The sequence below is a fragment of the Malania oleifera genome, chromosome 9 (genome assembly GCF_029873635.1).
Source record: "Malania oleifera isolate guangnan ecotype guangnan chromosome 9, ASM2987363v1, whole genome shotgun sequence".
NCBI lineage: Eukaryota > Viridiplantae > Streptophyta > Magnoliopsida > Santalales > Ximeniaceae > Malania > Malania oleifera.
The window spans coordinates 87,043,387-87,058,550 of NC_080425.1; the positions used below are offsets into that span (position 1 = coordinate 87,043,387).

Below are 15,164 nucleotides of genomic sequence, written 5' to 3' on the forward strand. Positions count from 1 at the left end.
ATCTGAGTTACAAATGAAATATATTTATACATTAACAAGACAATAAAAAATATATTTATACATTAACAAGACAATAAAAACTTAGTAACTCTAAGAAAATTTGAATATAAATTAATAGCTATTTCTAGATAATATTTATGCAAATTTTAAAATTTTTAGTATCCACAAATTAGAATTTATATTCAAACCTAGTGATTATTAAAACATAGTAAACCTATGCTTTAAAATCTTTTAAAAAATGTCAGGCAAGTTGCAATTTAAACTTCACATTCTCTAACTTAGATATTGAAATTCGGAATACACCCGACGATTTAACAAAAGTCATTCGACTTTTTACAGCAATAATGATTTTTTTTTTTCTCTTTTTTGGCGATTGCTAATATATCAAATTACTCATCCATTTTAATTTCAATGTTACCGAAAAAAGATAAAATAAAAACGAGAGTTACAGTTGGCGCAGCGCCGCGGATGGAGCTTTATATTTGGAGCCTGGAGGGAGAAGGAAATTCATATCCCGCTCTTCACAAAAAGTTGCTCTGACTGTATCGCCCCAAATCAAAATCACTCAGCCATAAAGTTCAATCGCGGATGCAGTGAAGCTACTGCACTAATTGCAGCTGGGGGATGCAGCAATTGAAGAGGGCAAATTGCTGGGGCGGGTTCCTTCTCATCTTCTCACTTGCTCTTTTCGACTAGTCCTGACGCTTCAGATCAAATTTTGATCTCAACCGGTGAGCCTCTCATCATTCCGCTCCTGATTCAAAGCTATGTTTTTCGAGTTCCCATAATTTCTTTCAACCTCTAATCTTCAATAACTCCCTCCCTAGGCGCAGTTGAAGTTCGTGGCTTGCGCGTGTAGTCCTTGTGTTGTCAAGAGCACGGCAATTGATGTTTTGCTGTTCGTCGTTGCTCATGTGTTGTTCGTTGATGGACATCTAACTCTGTTCGATGGAGTGGCTTTAGCTTGAAATAAGAGAAGGAAGGGCCTCTGGGATTTGCTGTTGGTAATAGGCTTTTGATTTCTGTTCCGACTCTACATTTTTTGTTAGCTAGAGATTTTTTTTTTTCCTTATTTCTAGAGCTTGAGGTATTTTAGTCAATGTGTTAATGACTTCTTGTAAGGCTTAGGCATTTGGGTTAGTTTTACATGCTGCCTTGGCCACACCATGTAATTTACAAAAGATATGATGAATGTGATTCCGTTAGAAACTATGCTTAGTTATTTAAATATTTGATCATACTTCAATTTTGAAGCTTGTTATCCTTTGAAATTTATATTTTGATCTTTCTTATATGTTATTAAGACACATTTGAAAAGGGCACAAATTTGTCAAAACATTGATAAAATTGTTTAGTTGATTTTTTTTAAATGTATTTTTTATTTGATGTCCAAATGATCAATGAATAATTTCAATGGAGATAGCAAGTACTTGATAACCCTCCAATTATTAGAAGATATTGTCCTAGATCATACAGCATGGGAAAAAGGATTCACATAGGTGAATCCACCAAGAGGGACTTAAGAATTGGTTGTTGTTGTTGTCATCATACTTGCTGTCCAAATTATCTATGAAAGGTTACCCCTTGTCTCCTGTTATTAAAAATTGAACTAAATTATTTAAGCTCTAATTGATTTGTTATGATTGTTTTGCGGTTAAAGAACACCCCCCCTCTATTGCAGAATCTTAGTTAGTTTTTTAGTTAGTTTGTTATATTTTGTTTTCTGTTTATCCTTCTGTTTCTTCTTCCTTTCTTCTTCTTCTTCTTCTGTTTTTCTTCTTGATCTTTCTTCTTTATCTGGTTATAAATACAGCATGTGTAGCATTGTATTCGTGTATGGAATAAGAAGAAGAATTCTCATTTTCTTGCTTAAGAATCATTTTTCTTCCAGCACTCTGTTTCATGGTATCAGTGCAAGAAAACTGAAAAGAGCCACTGCCATGTCCACTTCTTCTATTTCCTATGGATACTCATACAAAGTTATCTATAGATGATGGTGAATTAATAGATGATGTTTCTGTTTATAGTAGACTCATTGGCAGATTATTGTATTTGACTCACACCAGACCTGACATTACTTTTTCTGTTAATCGTCTTAGTCAATTCCTAGATAACCCTCAAATGCCCCATTTACAAGCTGCTATGAGAATTTTGAGATATCTTAAATCAGCTCCTAGACAAGGTTTATTTTTTCCTTCTTCATTAAAGGTTCATATTAAAGCTTTTTCAGATTCAGATTGGGCAAGTTGTCTTGATACTCAAAGATCAATAAGTGGCTATTGCATTTTTATTGGGGATTCTCTTGTATCTTGGAAATCTAAGAAGCAACACACGATCTCACGATCTTCAGCAGAGGCTGAATATAGATCCATGGCATTTACAGTCTGCGAAATCGTCTGGATCAAAGCTTTACTTGCTGACTTGCATCACCAACATCATCAACCAGCTCTTTTATTCTGTGATAACCAAGTAGCTCTTCATATAGCAGCCAATCCAGTCTACCATGAACGTACGAAACATATTGAAATTGACTGCCATTTGGTTCGTGAGAAATTACAAGAGGGTCTTATTACCACTCTAAATGTTCCTTCTACTCATCAGGTTGCAGATTTGATGACCAAGCCTTTAGGCTCTAAGAATTTTGATGTACTTTTATCCAAGATGAATGTGCATAATATCTACACATCATCTTGAGGGGGACTATTGCAGAATCTTAGTTAGTTTTTTAGTTAGTTTGTTATATTCTGTTTTCTGTTTATCTTTCTTTTTCTTCTTCCTTTCTTCTTCTGTTTTTCTTCTTGATCTTTCTTCTTTATCTGGTTATAAATACAGCATGTATAGCATTGTATTCGCGTATGGAATAAGAAGAAGAATTCTCATTTTTTTTCCAACACTCTGTTTCACCCTCCCTAGAAGAAATATGTTGTTTTACCTTGTATGTGAATGAAGGACAATTTCTATTGAAAGGTTTCATGTGTATAACCATGAAGTAAATTTGTGGGCTTAAGTCGGATAGGTTTGGCAAGGCTCATTGCCCATGTTTGGTGTGAAGTGAGAGATTTGATAGGCTGGGGTGCACCAGCTAGCATTAGCAAAGGCTAAGTCTTATAAAATCAGCCAAAAAAAAAAGGCTCAAGCAAATCTCCTTCCCTTACAGAAGGCAGACTGAGCATAAGATAGGATCATTGTCATAGCTATTCCAGTAAAATTCAACTCAATTCAGTCTTCTTGTGTGAAAAAATCTACTCATGCAAAACAAATGTACTCTAAAGCCCTGTGATCATAGTGGTCCATGGTCTTGCTTTTTCATCTATATTCGACTCATGGACTGAAACATCTGATTGTTAGTTCTAAGTTTTCCAACTTTAGTTTTTCTATTCCCTTGGAAAATGCAGCTATTAGTTGAAAGAAAATATTCTGTTATTTGTTCTTCCTCGCTTTTAATGCGGCCAAACATTTTGGTTAGGCAATCAAAGATATTAAATCAAGGGAAAATTTTAATACAAATTTTCTCTTTCTTTTGAATTAGATAGTATTATGCACTGCTATATCTACTGCAATGTTCTTTTTTTTTTTTCTTCTTTTTTATGATAATTAGCTGTCTACTATGATGATTGTATTTATAAACTCTGGTTGTATATTACTACATGAGCTACTTATCTTTAACCTCATGAGTTGTTACACATCTCAAATCTATTCAACAAAGACCTAGCGCAAGCACATAACTTTATTTTATTTTATGCGTGCAATATGAGATTCTTGTCCCATTTCTCCATTGTTCCTTTTATTCTTGCTTTAAATGATTATTTTTTGTTCACAAAATCCAAGATAAGCAACATTTCTTAATTTGTAGGAAACATATAGCCTTTTGAAGACAGAACATTGAAAGGTAGCTTAACAAGTAATTTTGAACTTGTGAAATTAGCATGTATGCTCTCAGCCAGTCAGCTGCATCATAACGTGCTGAGAGAGGGTGGAATCTTTTGACAAGATTTAGCATGACTTTTTTTGGCATCTTATAAGAGAAATAAAAAATGGATGTGTAAACATCTTTAGAATCTCTTAATGGAGATAATGGAGTTCCCTTTTCCCTCATGAGAAAAGTTTAGACTCTGATTAAAAAAATTTGGCTAGTTAGTTTAAAACTGTCGAAAAATGTAAGTTCTAGCCTTGTTATGTTCAATTGATGGATGGCCAAAAGATTTAAGGGAAATCTTCACTGTTGTGGAAACATGGAGGTGAACCCTGTTGGCTGTTTTTTGCATGATCTGTGCTGTTGATTACTTGAAGTTTCAGAGTTTCTTGTGACTTTAAATCTTTAGATTTTGGTATTAGGCTAGTTTTTTAAACATCACTATTCACCATGATTGTTAAACCGACCCATACTAATTTGTGTTCTATGTGCTATTCCTCTTTGCAAGGTAATTGGAGTTTCTGAAATGGCTACATACTCAGATGTATCAGGCCATACTTTCATTGTCAATAGTTTTTCTTGTATCTCACTAATGCATTAACTCAGTTTAGTTGTCTGGTTGCCAAGAAGCCAAAGCTATAGATTGGCATCCATAGGTGTGTAACAAATTCTTTTGAAACCTATTTTTTCTCCATTCACTCCTCATGTTGGAATTTGAATTGCTTCTTCAAATGCCTATTTGTTATCCAGTCTTGGGTTCTGCTGAAACCTGTCTTTTGGGCAGAAGAAAATTATGAACTGATACCGGAGTAGAGAAAGAAAGAAAAAAAGAACATAAAAGACGTAGTGAATTTTTGTTAGACTGAACTTTTCTAAAAAGAAAATTGTATTACTGGTGTCAGTTTTGGAAAAGAGTGAAATGTACAACATTTCATCCAACCTATGTGTAGGCATTTCCTTGTACCAAGCCCTAATTAGAATTATGAATAAGCATGCAAATTATGTGCATCTATGTACAGCTTATATAAATTAGAGCAAGGGCCTGAGGAATGAGGATGGTGATCTTTAATGGTTCATTCCTCTGTTTTGTTCTCTCACATCCCAATCTTCAACTACCCCTCTAATTTGTATTTATCGTGGCTAAAGAGTTCTTTCAAGATTGATCTTCATTATCCATAGCACCACTATATACCATCAGTTGAGTTGATTGTTTTGCCATCTTTCTTTGTAGAAGGCCCTGATCAAACCCATTGATGCTCATTCGCCCACACTTTTACTTAACAAGCCTATGATGCTCATTTTCCCATGTTTTCACTTATCAAACACTATACCATATAACAATACCCAAAAACCAATCAGGTTTCTGACCATGAATGAAGCATGTGAGTTTCTTAATCTGGAAAAAGAATATACTGATGTCACATAAAGCTGATAGACATCTTTCCAGCAAAAACTTTTAACCCTCTCTGCTACAAACTTAGTCTTAATTGTTCAAATATGTTGTATCTGAGAGGAGAACTCTGATTCATGTTGCAAAATTTATTACATCAATATATCTATGTTGATTTTAAATAGTTTGATTCTTTGACATTCTAGATCATAGGGTCGATGGCAATGGTATTTTGACTTTGACTCTAATTTACAGACTGCTTAGTTTGTTTTATATTACACCCTCACTTATGTTTACATATTCTTTATGGGATTATGAAATGGAACGGCAATGCTATTTTGAGTTTGACTCTAATTTACAGACTGCATAATTTGTTTTCAGTTTACACTCTTATTCTTGTTTGCATATTCTTTATAGGATTATGAAATGGGAGTGTTGATATAAAATCAGTCGGGCCTTTGACATTCTCATAAGGACTACCATTTTTTTGGTTCAAAGAGATAAATCAGTTATTCTCTTTTTTTCCTTTCCTTTATCTACACTTAACTACGGATGAATCAAGATGATTTTGTAACTAGACAGATACTTGAATATAGACTTGGCCAATTGCATGGTGTACAGAGATCTAATATTGAAACCTTGACATTCTTTTCATGTGGGGAGGTAATAAATTAATAATAGTAAGAATAAATATTTTCTGAAGTGAAATGTGTCTCAAATGGTAAACTTCAAAAACATTGTGTCCTGGTCCCCCCACCCTCCCCCTGCACCACTGAAAAAAAAAATCCCAGTGGCATTAGAATCTAATGAGCACAGTTGGACGTTGATTTATTTTTATAAAACATTAATCCCAAAAATTAGTAAATAAATGTATTAACACAATTTAAAAAAATACAAACTACACCTGAACCTCTTCTCAACCAAATAGAATGATGAATGCAAGGGTTTGTACCTGCAGCGGTGCAAATTCTTCTTTCTATGAAAGAAAGAAATTTGAAATGCTACAAAACGGGTGGGATGCTCAATTTGGAAATTTTATTACTTATTTGAGTCCTTGGAAGTTCGTATCTCAGATTTATAATTATTTTCTTCCCATGGTTCAGTATTCAGTGAGTAATGGGGAGCAAATTTGTTTTTGGGAAGACCATTGGGTGGGGATATGCCTTTCTCTATTTCCTTTTTGTTTTATTCTTCTGTACATTCTGCCCTCTCTAATAAGTTTTCTCTGTTTATCAAAAAAAAAAATCTTCTTTTTATGACACTAATATATATGTTTATCCATTGCCCTCTCTTTCCTATTGATGGCAGTACATCCAGTCACATCATATTGAGAACAGAACCAGAAAAACAGAGAGATGAAGTTCAAAGCATTTCTCACAGACAATGGTGTAAGCCTCTTAGAAAAAAGGTTTCTCCCTGCCCTAGACAAAATGGGAAGGATATGCCATGTTTATCTCACAAAAGACCATACCATGTTTCTCCACAACCTTCTGAATGGTGATGGGGTCCAATCCATTGCCCAGTTCCGCAAAGAAGCTCTATTTGATGACTATCGTATCTCTAGCCAAAATGATGACCGAATTGCGTTTGCTGTTGATCTCTCCCTCCTCCATCAAGCAATACGTAGTAGTGTCACCATCTGTGCTGAAGTTGGCAGTGGTGGTGGCACAACAATGAACCGCCTCCAAATTAAACTGGTGAAGAAATTACCACCTAATTCTCAACAACCAATGCCCTTTTTGACATTTGAAACCACGGGTTATAAATCTGCAGTCATCCAAGATATACCCATTTCTAAACCTCTGTCTAGAGCTGATGTTCTTGAGCTTCAGACTGCGCTTGATACGGCTCAAGAGCTGCCTCGGACTTTAGTTCAGGTTCCAGACTTAAATCAATTACAAAACTTCATGGATAGAATGAAGCATTTGGGCGAATTGCTTAATGTTTCTATCACGAAGTATGGGGATCTTCATTTGCAGATTGCAACTACCTTGATCACACTAGGTGCTGAGTTCCGGAAACTGTTGGTTATTGGAGAGCAAGCAGAGGCTCCGGTTGGGGATCAAAATCTGAGTGCTCAATCTCGCTCGACAAGGGCAATCCAGAGAGGAGAGGCCCAATCTGTGCAAGTGAGCTTGAAACACTTCGTAAAGAGTCTTCATTGCCACTTGGCAAAGCCAGATTGTGCTTTCTATGGGATTGCTCCGCAGGGTGCTTGCTTGACTGTCATATTCCAGTTCTGTATTCCTGGTTCCCGTCAGACCAACAAATCAATTAGTCTGCATTGCAGGCTCCCTGTACTTGATACAGGGGCTGCTTGAAGCTCAATGGAATTGCCATCTACAATCTGTACAACTTTTTTTTAAAATTGTTGTAATCTTCAATTAGACATCTTTTCTCATTGTAGGTGGTGATATTACAGTTGCAAGAAATTCCATGTGCTCTCATGGTTTATCTTTAAAGTGTTTACTTTGGAATTGCAGTATGCATACAGTATACCTGCTCCGTTCATACACCCCCTTTGTTTTTTGGTATTTTGGTATTTTGAGCCGTTAATCATGATTCTATATAGACTTACTATATTTTTGGCAAAAAAGAATAGTGGGGCGAGCAATCGCCAAAGGGCCTCGCTCTTCGATGCTATTGTATTAGAAAACAATACAGAATAGAAGAGACAGAACAAAGGCAACAAGCACAGAAAAGTAGAGATTGTTTGGTGTTGTATCTGTCATACATTGATGGGCAGAGGCTGGTCGGATCTAGAGGACGAGGAAGAGGAAGGAAAGCTAGCGAAGGCCATGCCGGTGACTGGAATCGAGAATGAAGCCTCAATGAGAAGCCTTGGTTTGAATGATCCATCATCATCTTCGACAAGGAGGTCCTTTGTGAGGGTTACGTAGAACTGCTTCAGCTTCCTCAGCAACCCTGAATACTTTAGCTTTGCCCACCTTAGCCCTACTCGAACCCCTGTTCTTCGCGCCAGCAAGAGCCTTGGCCGTGGCCTCTTGCCTCCCAGGCGCACTGACCGCATTCTCCGGCGGCGTAGCAGCACTCTTGGGCGTTGAACCCACCGGAAAATGGTGGTGAGTTGGGTGTGGAGGAGACTGCTGGAAGGGGCCTTGTGCTGAGCCTCAGCCATAGTATTGAAGAGAGAAGTAGTGTGCAAATAAAAACATGCCCTTCATAAATTTACCTTGATGCAGTCTTATAGCTAGAAAATATACATGAACCTGGTCATTAGAAAACATGCATGCACCTACTCATCAGACACTTTCACCATCACTCTTCGTTAGAAGAATCAGATTATTGACACGTATTAATTAATTTTCTTTTTTGAAAATTAGATTGAAGAGGCTGTGTCATGATATCAATAAACTAAATTAAATTTATGCTCGTAAACTTTTAAAAATATATATATAAAAAATTATATTGAAGGGGTTATGTGTCACTGTACAAACAAATTTAATTAAACACTCATAAAATTTTAAAAAATATATTTAGGAGGTTACGTGCCACGATATAATAAATCTAATTTAAAAGTATATTTATACATTTAAAAAAAAAATTCAAGGGGTAGTGTCATGATGTCAATAAATATAGTTAAAAAGTATACTCATAATTGTATAAACAAAAAGTATATTAAAGGTGGTACATGTCACCAATCAAAAGCATATATATATATATATATATATATATATAGAGAGAGAGAGAGAGAGAGAGAGAGAGAGAGAGAGAGGTTATGTGTCACAATATAAATAAATATAATTGAAAAGTATACTTGTAAAATATTTTTTTTTTAAAATTGATTATACTGCCAGTAAAATTATAAAATAATAAGATTATGATAGAAATATTATTCAAGAAGAAAATTTATATACTATACATATATATACACGTTCATCTGTGTGTGTGTGTGTATATATATATATATATATATATATATATATATATATATAATTTTTGTGTAAAAATTATTTTAGGAATTGAACATGCGTTAAGAACACCTTTAATTCAGCATCTTCAGCTGTCCCTATGTTGTCCCAGTAGGCTGCATGAAAAATTGAGAGGCATGGTCTGCAGAAAAAGTTGCCGGGTCAAATGGTAAACTTCAAAATGTAAATGGACACCTATTATTATACCACACCCTTTTTAAACAAAACTAATTGTTGTTCATATTACTAAAACGATCGAAACCATTTGAAAAACCATTTGAAATAAGACCAAGTCCGATATTACGAGAATCATTGAAAAATTACAGATGCATTTTGTCAAACTCGACCCAAGTTTACAAGTTCATTGGGTGGCTAAGGATGTTTTCTTTTTAAAAATGTTTCACTTTATGTCATCTCATATCTGTAACAGTTTTTTGTGGACATGTTAATTTTTGAAACCTCAGTGGATAATATCACAAAATTTTTTGAGAGATATTTTACCCTTCTTGTGTTTAGTTTTATACCTCAATTCACCACATTCTGGATACCCGTTTGCATTTTCAAATTCACCATAAAAAAGTGCACAACCATACCTACAAGAATGTATTCAAGTGTAACCGAAACCCAAATCACGCATGTAGATATTCATCTCATAAAAAAAACTTTGGAAGTGTTTCACCATCAAACAATGTCGTCTTAATTAGCCTCAAATTCATATTGAATGCATTTTGAGTTTGACAACGCATTATCCTTGAATGAAGTAACTTTTTCAAGAACTCCAATTTTTAGAACTTTTTACAACTAGGATAAAGTGGCACCTATGTATCACTCATAAGATTAGCAAATGGTTTACCGAATTAATTTAACTGACTAGGATCACAAGGTATGTCGCCTACTGAACTAGATTCAAGAGCAGTATGTGATGCATTGTCGTCCTCCATGTCCATTGCATTCTCCCTTTACAAGTCACCTAACATTTCAATTAACTCATATGAACATGTAAAGACCTGGAAAATAGTAAGTAATGAAATAATAAAGGAAAGGAGAATAATTGGTTTGGCACAGGCCAAATCGTCAACGGTTTTAGGTGAGCTCAAAAAACCGTCGATGGTTTTGAGTTACTGTGACTCAGTAAAGGTAAAACAGTAAAAAGGGGTTTGGTTAAAAACCAAACCGTCAAGGTTTGACTAGGCAAGTCATGTGAGAGATTGTGTAAAGTGTTAGGATATGTGAGCATTCTCCTACTGCCACGGGTTGTACCATAGAGAGGTTCATTTTCATGCACCCTTCGACGTTTATGGGAGGACCCGATCCAATAGTAGCAGAGAACTGGGTGCAAAAGACAGAGAAGATATTAGAAGTTCTGCACTGTACTGACCAGCAGAAGGTTCTCTATTCTACTTTTCAACTGGCAGGAGAAGCTGAATGATGGTGGACGACTGTGAGTTTGCTTGAGAAGTAGAGAGCTGGTCCATGTAGTATGACTTGGAGCCGCTTCAAAGAGGTATTTTTTGAGAGATACTCCTCGACTTCCACTCTTGATGCGAAGGCTGATGAGTTCTCGAGCCTGACTCAGGGAACCCTGACAGTGTAGAGATATGCTGCTAATTATATTGAGCTATCTCGTTTTGCATCGTATTTGATCTCAAATGAGTATGAGAAGACTCGGAAGTTCAAGAAGGGTCTAAGGAAAGACATCCATAGGCTCGTGGGTATGCTGCAGATTCGAGAGTTTTCTGTCCTGGTGGATAAAGCCACCATAGTTGGGGCTAACCTTAAGGGGGATAAGGTGGTACAGAAACAGAGGAAGAGGCCAGTATCTTCTGGTTCTCAGACTAGTCATCGTCAGGGACAGTGGAAAAGGAAGAAGAAATACAGTTCAAGTTATCGCCAGAATACCGAACGACAGGGTTCTTAGGGAGATCCATCTTCTGCACCATGCAACAAGTGTTGTAAATGGCATGACGATGAATGTCAGTCGTTCTAGGGTAATTGCTACAATTGTGGCAAATCAGGCCACATATCCCGAAACTGTCAGGCACAGAGGAGCGATATGCTTGCACCGAGCCAGAATCGTGGAAGTAATCAGATGCCTCGAGGAACTATCAGGAAAACATGGCTCCGGCGAGGGTGTACCCTCTTACTCCAGCAGACGCGGAACATGCTAGGAACATGGTGATAGGTACCATGTTATTGCTTTTGAATAGAGCTATTTTTTTATTTGATTCGGGAGCAACCCATTCTTTTATATTTGCTAGTTTTGTGAAATTGCGTGGGGTTGAAACGCAAGTAATGGATGAGTGGTTGTCCATGGCTACACCGATTGGGAGTATAATGAACTGTAGTAAGATGTTGAGAAACTGCCCAATGGTTATTTAGGGAAGGCTGCTACCGGGGAACCTAGTAGTGTACGACATGTGTGGATTTGACGTCATATTGGGGATGGATTGGCTATTCTCTAGTTATGTTGTGATTGATTTTCGTAGGAAGGTATTAGTGTTCATACCTCCTGGGGAGTAAGAGTATGAGTTCGTGGGATCGTGTGTGCGTGACGCCACAGATTCTATTGGCTATACAGGCGAGAAGGTTACTCTTGGAGGGTTGTCAGGGGTACCTAACTTGCGTGAAGGAACCACCACGGGATGATTTGAAACTTGAAGATATCCGAGTGGGTAACGAATTTTCAGATGTATTTCTGGAAGACTTACCCGATTTACCTCTTGATCGGGAGGTGGAGATCTGCTGTCAAGAAAGGCACCGATTTCTAAAGCTTCATACCGGATGACTCCAGGTGAACTTAGAGAGTTGAAGGAGCAATTACAGGAATTACTGGACAAGGGCTTTATTAGACCTAGTGTTTCACCTTGGGGAGCTTCAGTATTATTTGTGAAGAAAAAATACAAGTTAATTAGAATGTGCATTGATTACTGTGAGATCAACAAGGTAACAGTGAAGAACTGATACTCATTGCCTCGTATAGATGATCTGTTTGACCAGCTGTAGGGAGCGCAAGTATTTTCGAAGATCAATCTACGGTCCGGGTATCATCAGGTGAAAGTTAGGACTGAGGATGTTGCGAAGACTACTTTCTAAACCAGATATGGTCATTACGAGTTCTTAGTTATGCCTTTCGGGTTAACTAACGCTCCAGCGGTATTTATAGACCTAATGAACAGGGTTTTCCATGAATACCTGGATCAGTTTATAGTGGTATTCATCGACGACATTCTGGTATATTCTAAGAGTTCGGAAGAGCACAAAAACTATCTGAGCTTGGTACTTCAGGTACTACGGGAAAAGAAGTTGTATGCTAAGTTGAAGAAATGCAAATTCTGGCTGAATCAGGTCACATTTCTAGGCCATGTTGTGTCGAAGGGTGGTATCGTAGTTGATCCTGGTAAGATAGAAGTAGTAGTTGACTAGGTGAAATCGAAGAGTGTGCAGGATATTCGGAGTTTCCTAAGACTGGTTAGGTATTACCGAAAGTTCATGGAGGGATTCTCTAAGTCATTAGGCCCTCTGACATAGTTGACGAGGAAGGGTGTGAGATTTGATTGGACTGACGAGTGCGAGTAGAGTTTCCAAGAGTTGAAACACCTACTGGTTACTACTCTAGTTTTAACCATCCCATCTGGGGACGGTCGTTTTATGATTTACAACGACACATCACTGAAGGGGTTAGGATGTGTGCTGATGCAACAGGGAAAGTAATTGCTTATGCTTCTCGGTAACTCAAAGAGTACGAGAAGAATTACCCCACGCATGATCTGGAGTTGGCGGTAGTAGTATATGCGTTCAAGATTTGGAAACACTACTTATATAGTGAACAGTGTGAGATCTTCACAGACCACAAAAGCCTCAATTACTTTTTTATACATAAGGAGTTGAACATGAGGTAGAGAAGGTGGCTAGAATTGATCAAGGACTACGATTGCACCATTAGCTATCATCCGAGGATAGCTAATATGGTAGCCGATGCATTGAGTCGGAAGTCAGAGCACGCATCAGTGTCTGTAGTAGTAGGTCAGCATCATATCAAATGGGATTTAGAAAGTCTTGGCGTGGAGTTGGTGGATGGTAATCATCAGGATTTCATTGCTACCTTGGTGATCCAGCCGACATTATTTGAGAGGATTAAACCAAGCAAGCGTTAGCTGCATATTTTAACATCTCCGGAGGAGGTGTGCTGAGGTTTGGGACCAAGTTGTGTGTTTCAAACGACGAGGGGATAAGAAGGATGATTCTGGAGGAGACGCATCGTTCTCTGCATATGGTACATTCGGGTAGTACAAAGATGTATTAGGATTTGCGTGAGTCCTTCTGATGGAGTGGCATAAACTGCTCAATTCGTGGAGCAATTTTTGACGTGTTAGTAGGTGAAAGCTGAACATCAGAGGTCGACAGGGCCGTTGCAGCCATTGTGTATTCCGGAGTGGAAATATAAGCATATTTCCATGGACTTTGTCATAGGGTTGCCGCCAGCATTGCATGGGCAGAATGCAATTTGAGTGATCGTGGACAGGTTGACTAAATCCGCTCATTTTATACCGATGAAAGTTAACTACTCTTTGAGTAGGCTAGCAGACTTGTGCGTGCAGGAGATAGTTAGAATGCACGGGGTGTAGGTGTCCATTGTTTCATATCGAGACTCGAGATTCACTTCTTGATTATGGAAGAGCTTACAGGAAGCACTGGGGACGAAGCTTACATTCAGTACACCATTCCACCCATAAATTGATGGACAGTCAGAGAGGACGATACAGATCTTAGAGGATATGTTACAGGCTTGTATATTAGACTTTGGTGGTAGTTGGATTCAGTTTCTACCATTGGTGGAGTTTGCCTATAACAATAACTTCCAGGCTAGTATCAGGATGACACCGTTCAAGGCATTGTATGGTAGGAGGTATGGGTCTCCTCTGTATTGGGATGAGGTAGGTGAACGACAGATATTGGGTCCTGAACTCGTACAGCAGACTTCGGAGAAGGTCAGATTGATCAGTGTTAGGATTAAAGCAGCTCAGAGTCGGCAGAAGAGTTACGCGGATGTTTGCCATCGTGAGTTAGAATTTGAGGTTGGGGGTAAGATATTCCTAAGAATCGCTCCGATGAAAGGGGTGATGAGATTCGGAAAGAAGGGCAAGCTGAGCCCAAGGTATATCGGACCATTCGAGGTACTAGAACAAGTGGGTCCGGTGGCCTACAAGATTGCACTGCCCCAGCACTCTTAAGAATCCATGATGTATTCCACATATCCATGTTGAGAAGGTACGTGTTGGATCCATCGCATGTGATTAGTTACAAATCTTTAGGGATTGGGGATGCTTTGGCATATGAGGAGATACCCATTCAGTATCTGGACCGTAAATTTCAGAAGCTGCGTACGAAGGAGATACCGTTAGTGAAGATATTGTGGCAGAATCACGCAGTTGAGGAAGTTTCTTGGGAGTTAGAGACGGAAATAAGCCAAAAGTATCCGCAATTGTTCTAAGTAGTAGTTTTGATAGCAGGATCGATATGGGTATGTATGTATGTAATATTCTGCTATTGTAGTAATGTTGTGCGATTAGTCTTTGGAGGAGTGTATGATATTGTGAGCTCCCGAGATAGTGTATGTATGTAGCCACAATATTCCTCCGCCAAAAGTGAGGGTATGTATGTATTTAGGAAGGGGCTGCCATGTGGGTGGCCGCCAACTCTTTCTAGAGTTAGGTATGCGTTTGGGTATATTATTAAGTTGGTAAATGAGAGATTACAAATTTCGAGGATGAAATTTTTGTCAGGAGGGTAAATTGTAAGAACTTGACCCAAGAATTTCAGATTTAATAAATAACAAAAAGGTAAAAAGGTAAATTTAGCAGACTTCATCGACGAAGCCATTGCTCTCGTTGACGAAGGCCCTCGTACTGTTCAGTGACAAAATTTAGAG

The 15,164-nt window shown here is 37.8% G+C and overlaps 1 protein-coding gene across 5 annotated transcripts; it reads left to right on the forward strand.

Annotated features, from left to right (window-relative positions):
- Positions 1-430: 430 nt before the first annotated feature.
- Positions 431-7,818, forward strand: LOC131164600 (uncharacterized). 5 transcript variants are annotated; one of them, XM_058121903.1, is made up of 3 exons: positions 431-731; positions 828-1,004; positions 6,612-7,818. In XM_058121903.1, exon 3 carries the CDS (start codon positions 6,659-6,661, stop codon positions 7,622-7,624), a length of 966 nt encoding a protein of 321 aa, XP_057977886.1. In that variant the 5' UTR covers positions 431-731; positions 828-1,004; positions 6,612-6,658; the 3' UTR covers positions 7,625-7,818. The 5 variants fall into 5 exon arrangements, 3 of the variants coding, with proteins under 3 accessions (XP_057977886.1, XP_057977888.1, XP_057977887.1); XR_009139295.1 differs by lacking the exon at positions 6,612-7,818 and adding an exon at positions 2,222-2,891 and having other exon boundaries at positions 484-731; XR_009139294.1 differs by lacking the exon at positions 6,612-7,818 and adding an exon at positions 2,231-2,891 and having other exon boundaries at positions 484-731.
- Positions 7,819-15,164: the final 7,346 nt, after the last annotated feature.

Excerpts from the sequence above, each read along its gene's own strand:
- LOC131164600 (XM_058121903.1), top strand. The coding sequence starts at position 6,659 with ATGAAGTTCAAAGCATTTCTCACAGACAATGGTGTAAGCCTCTTAGAA.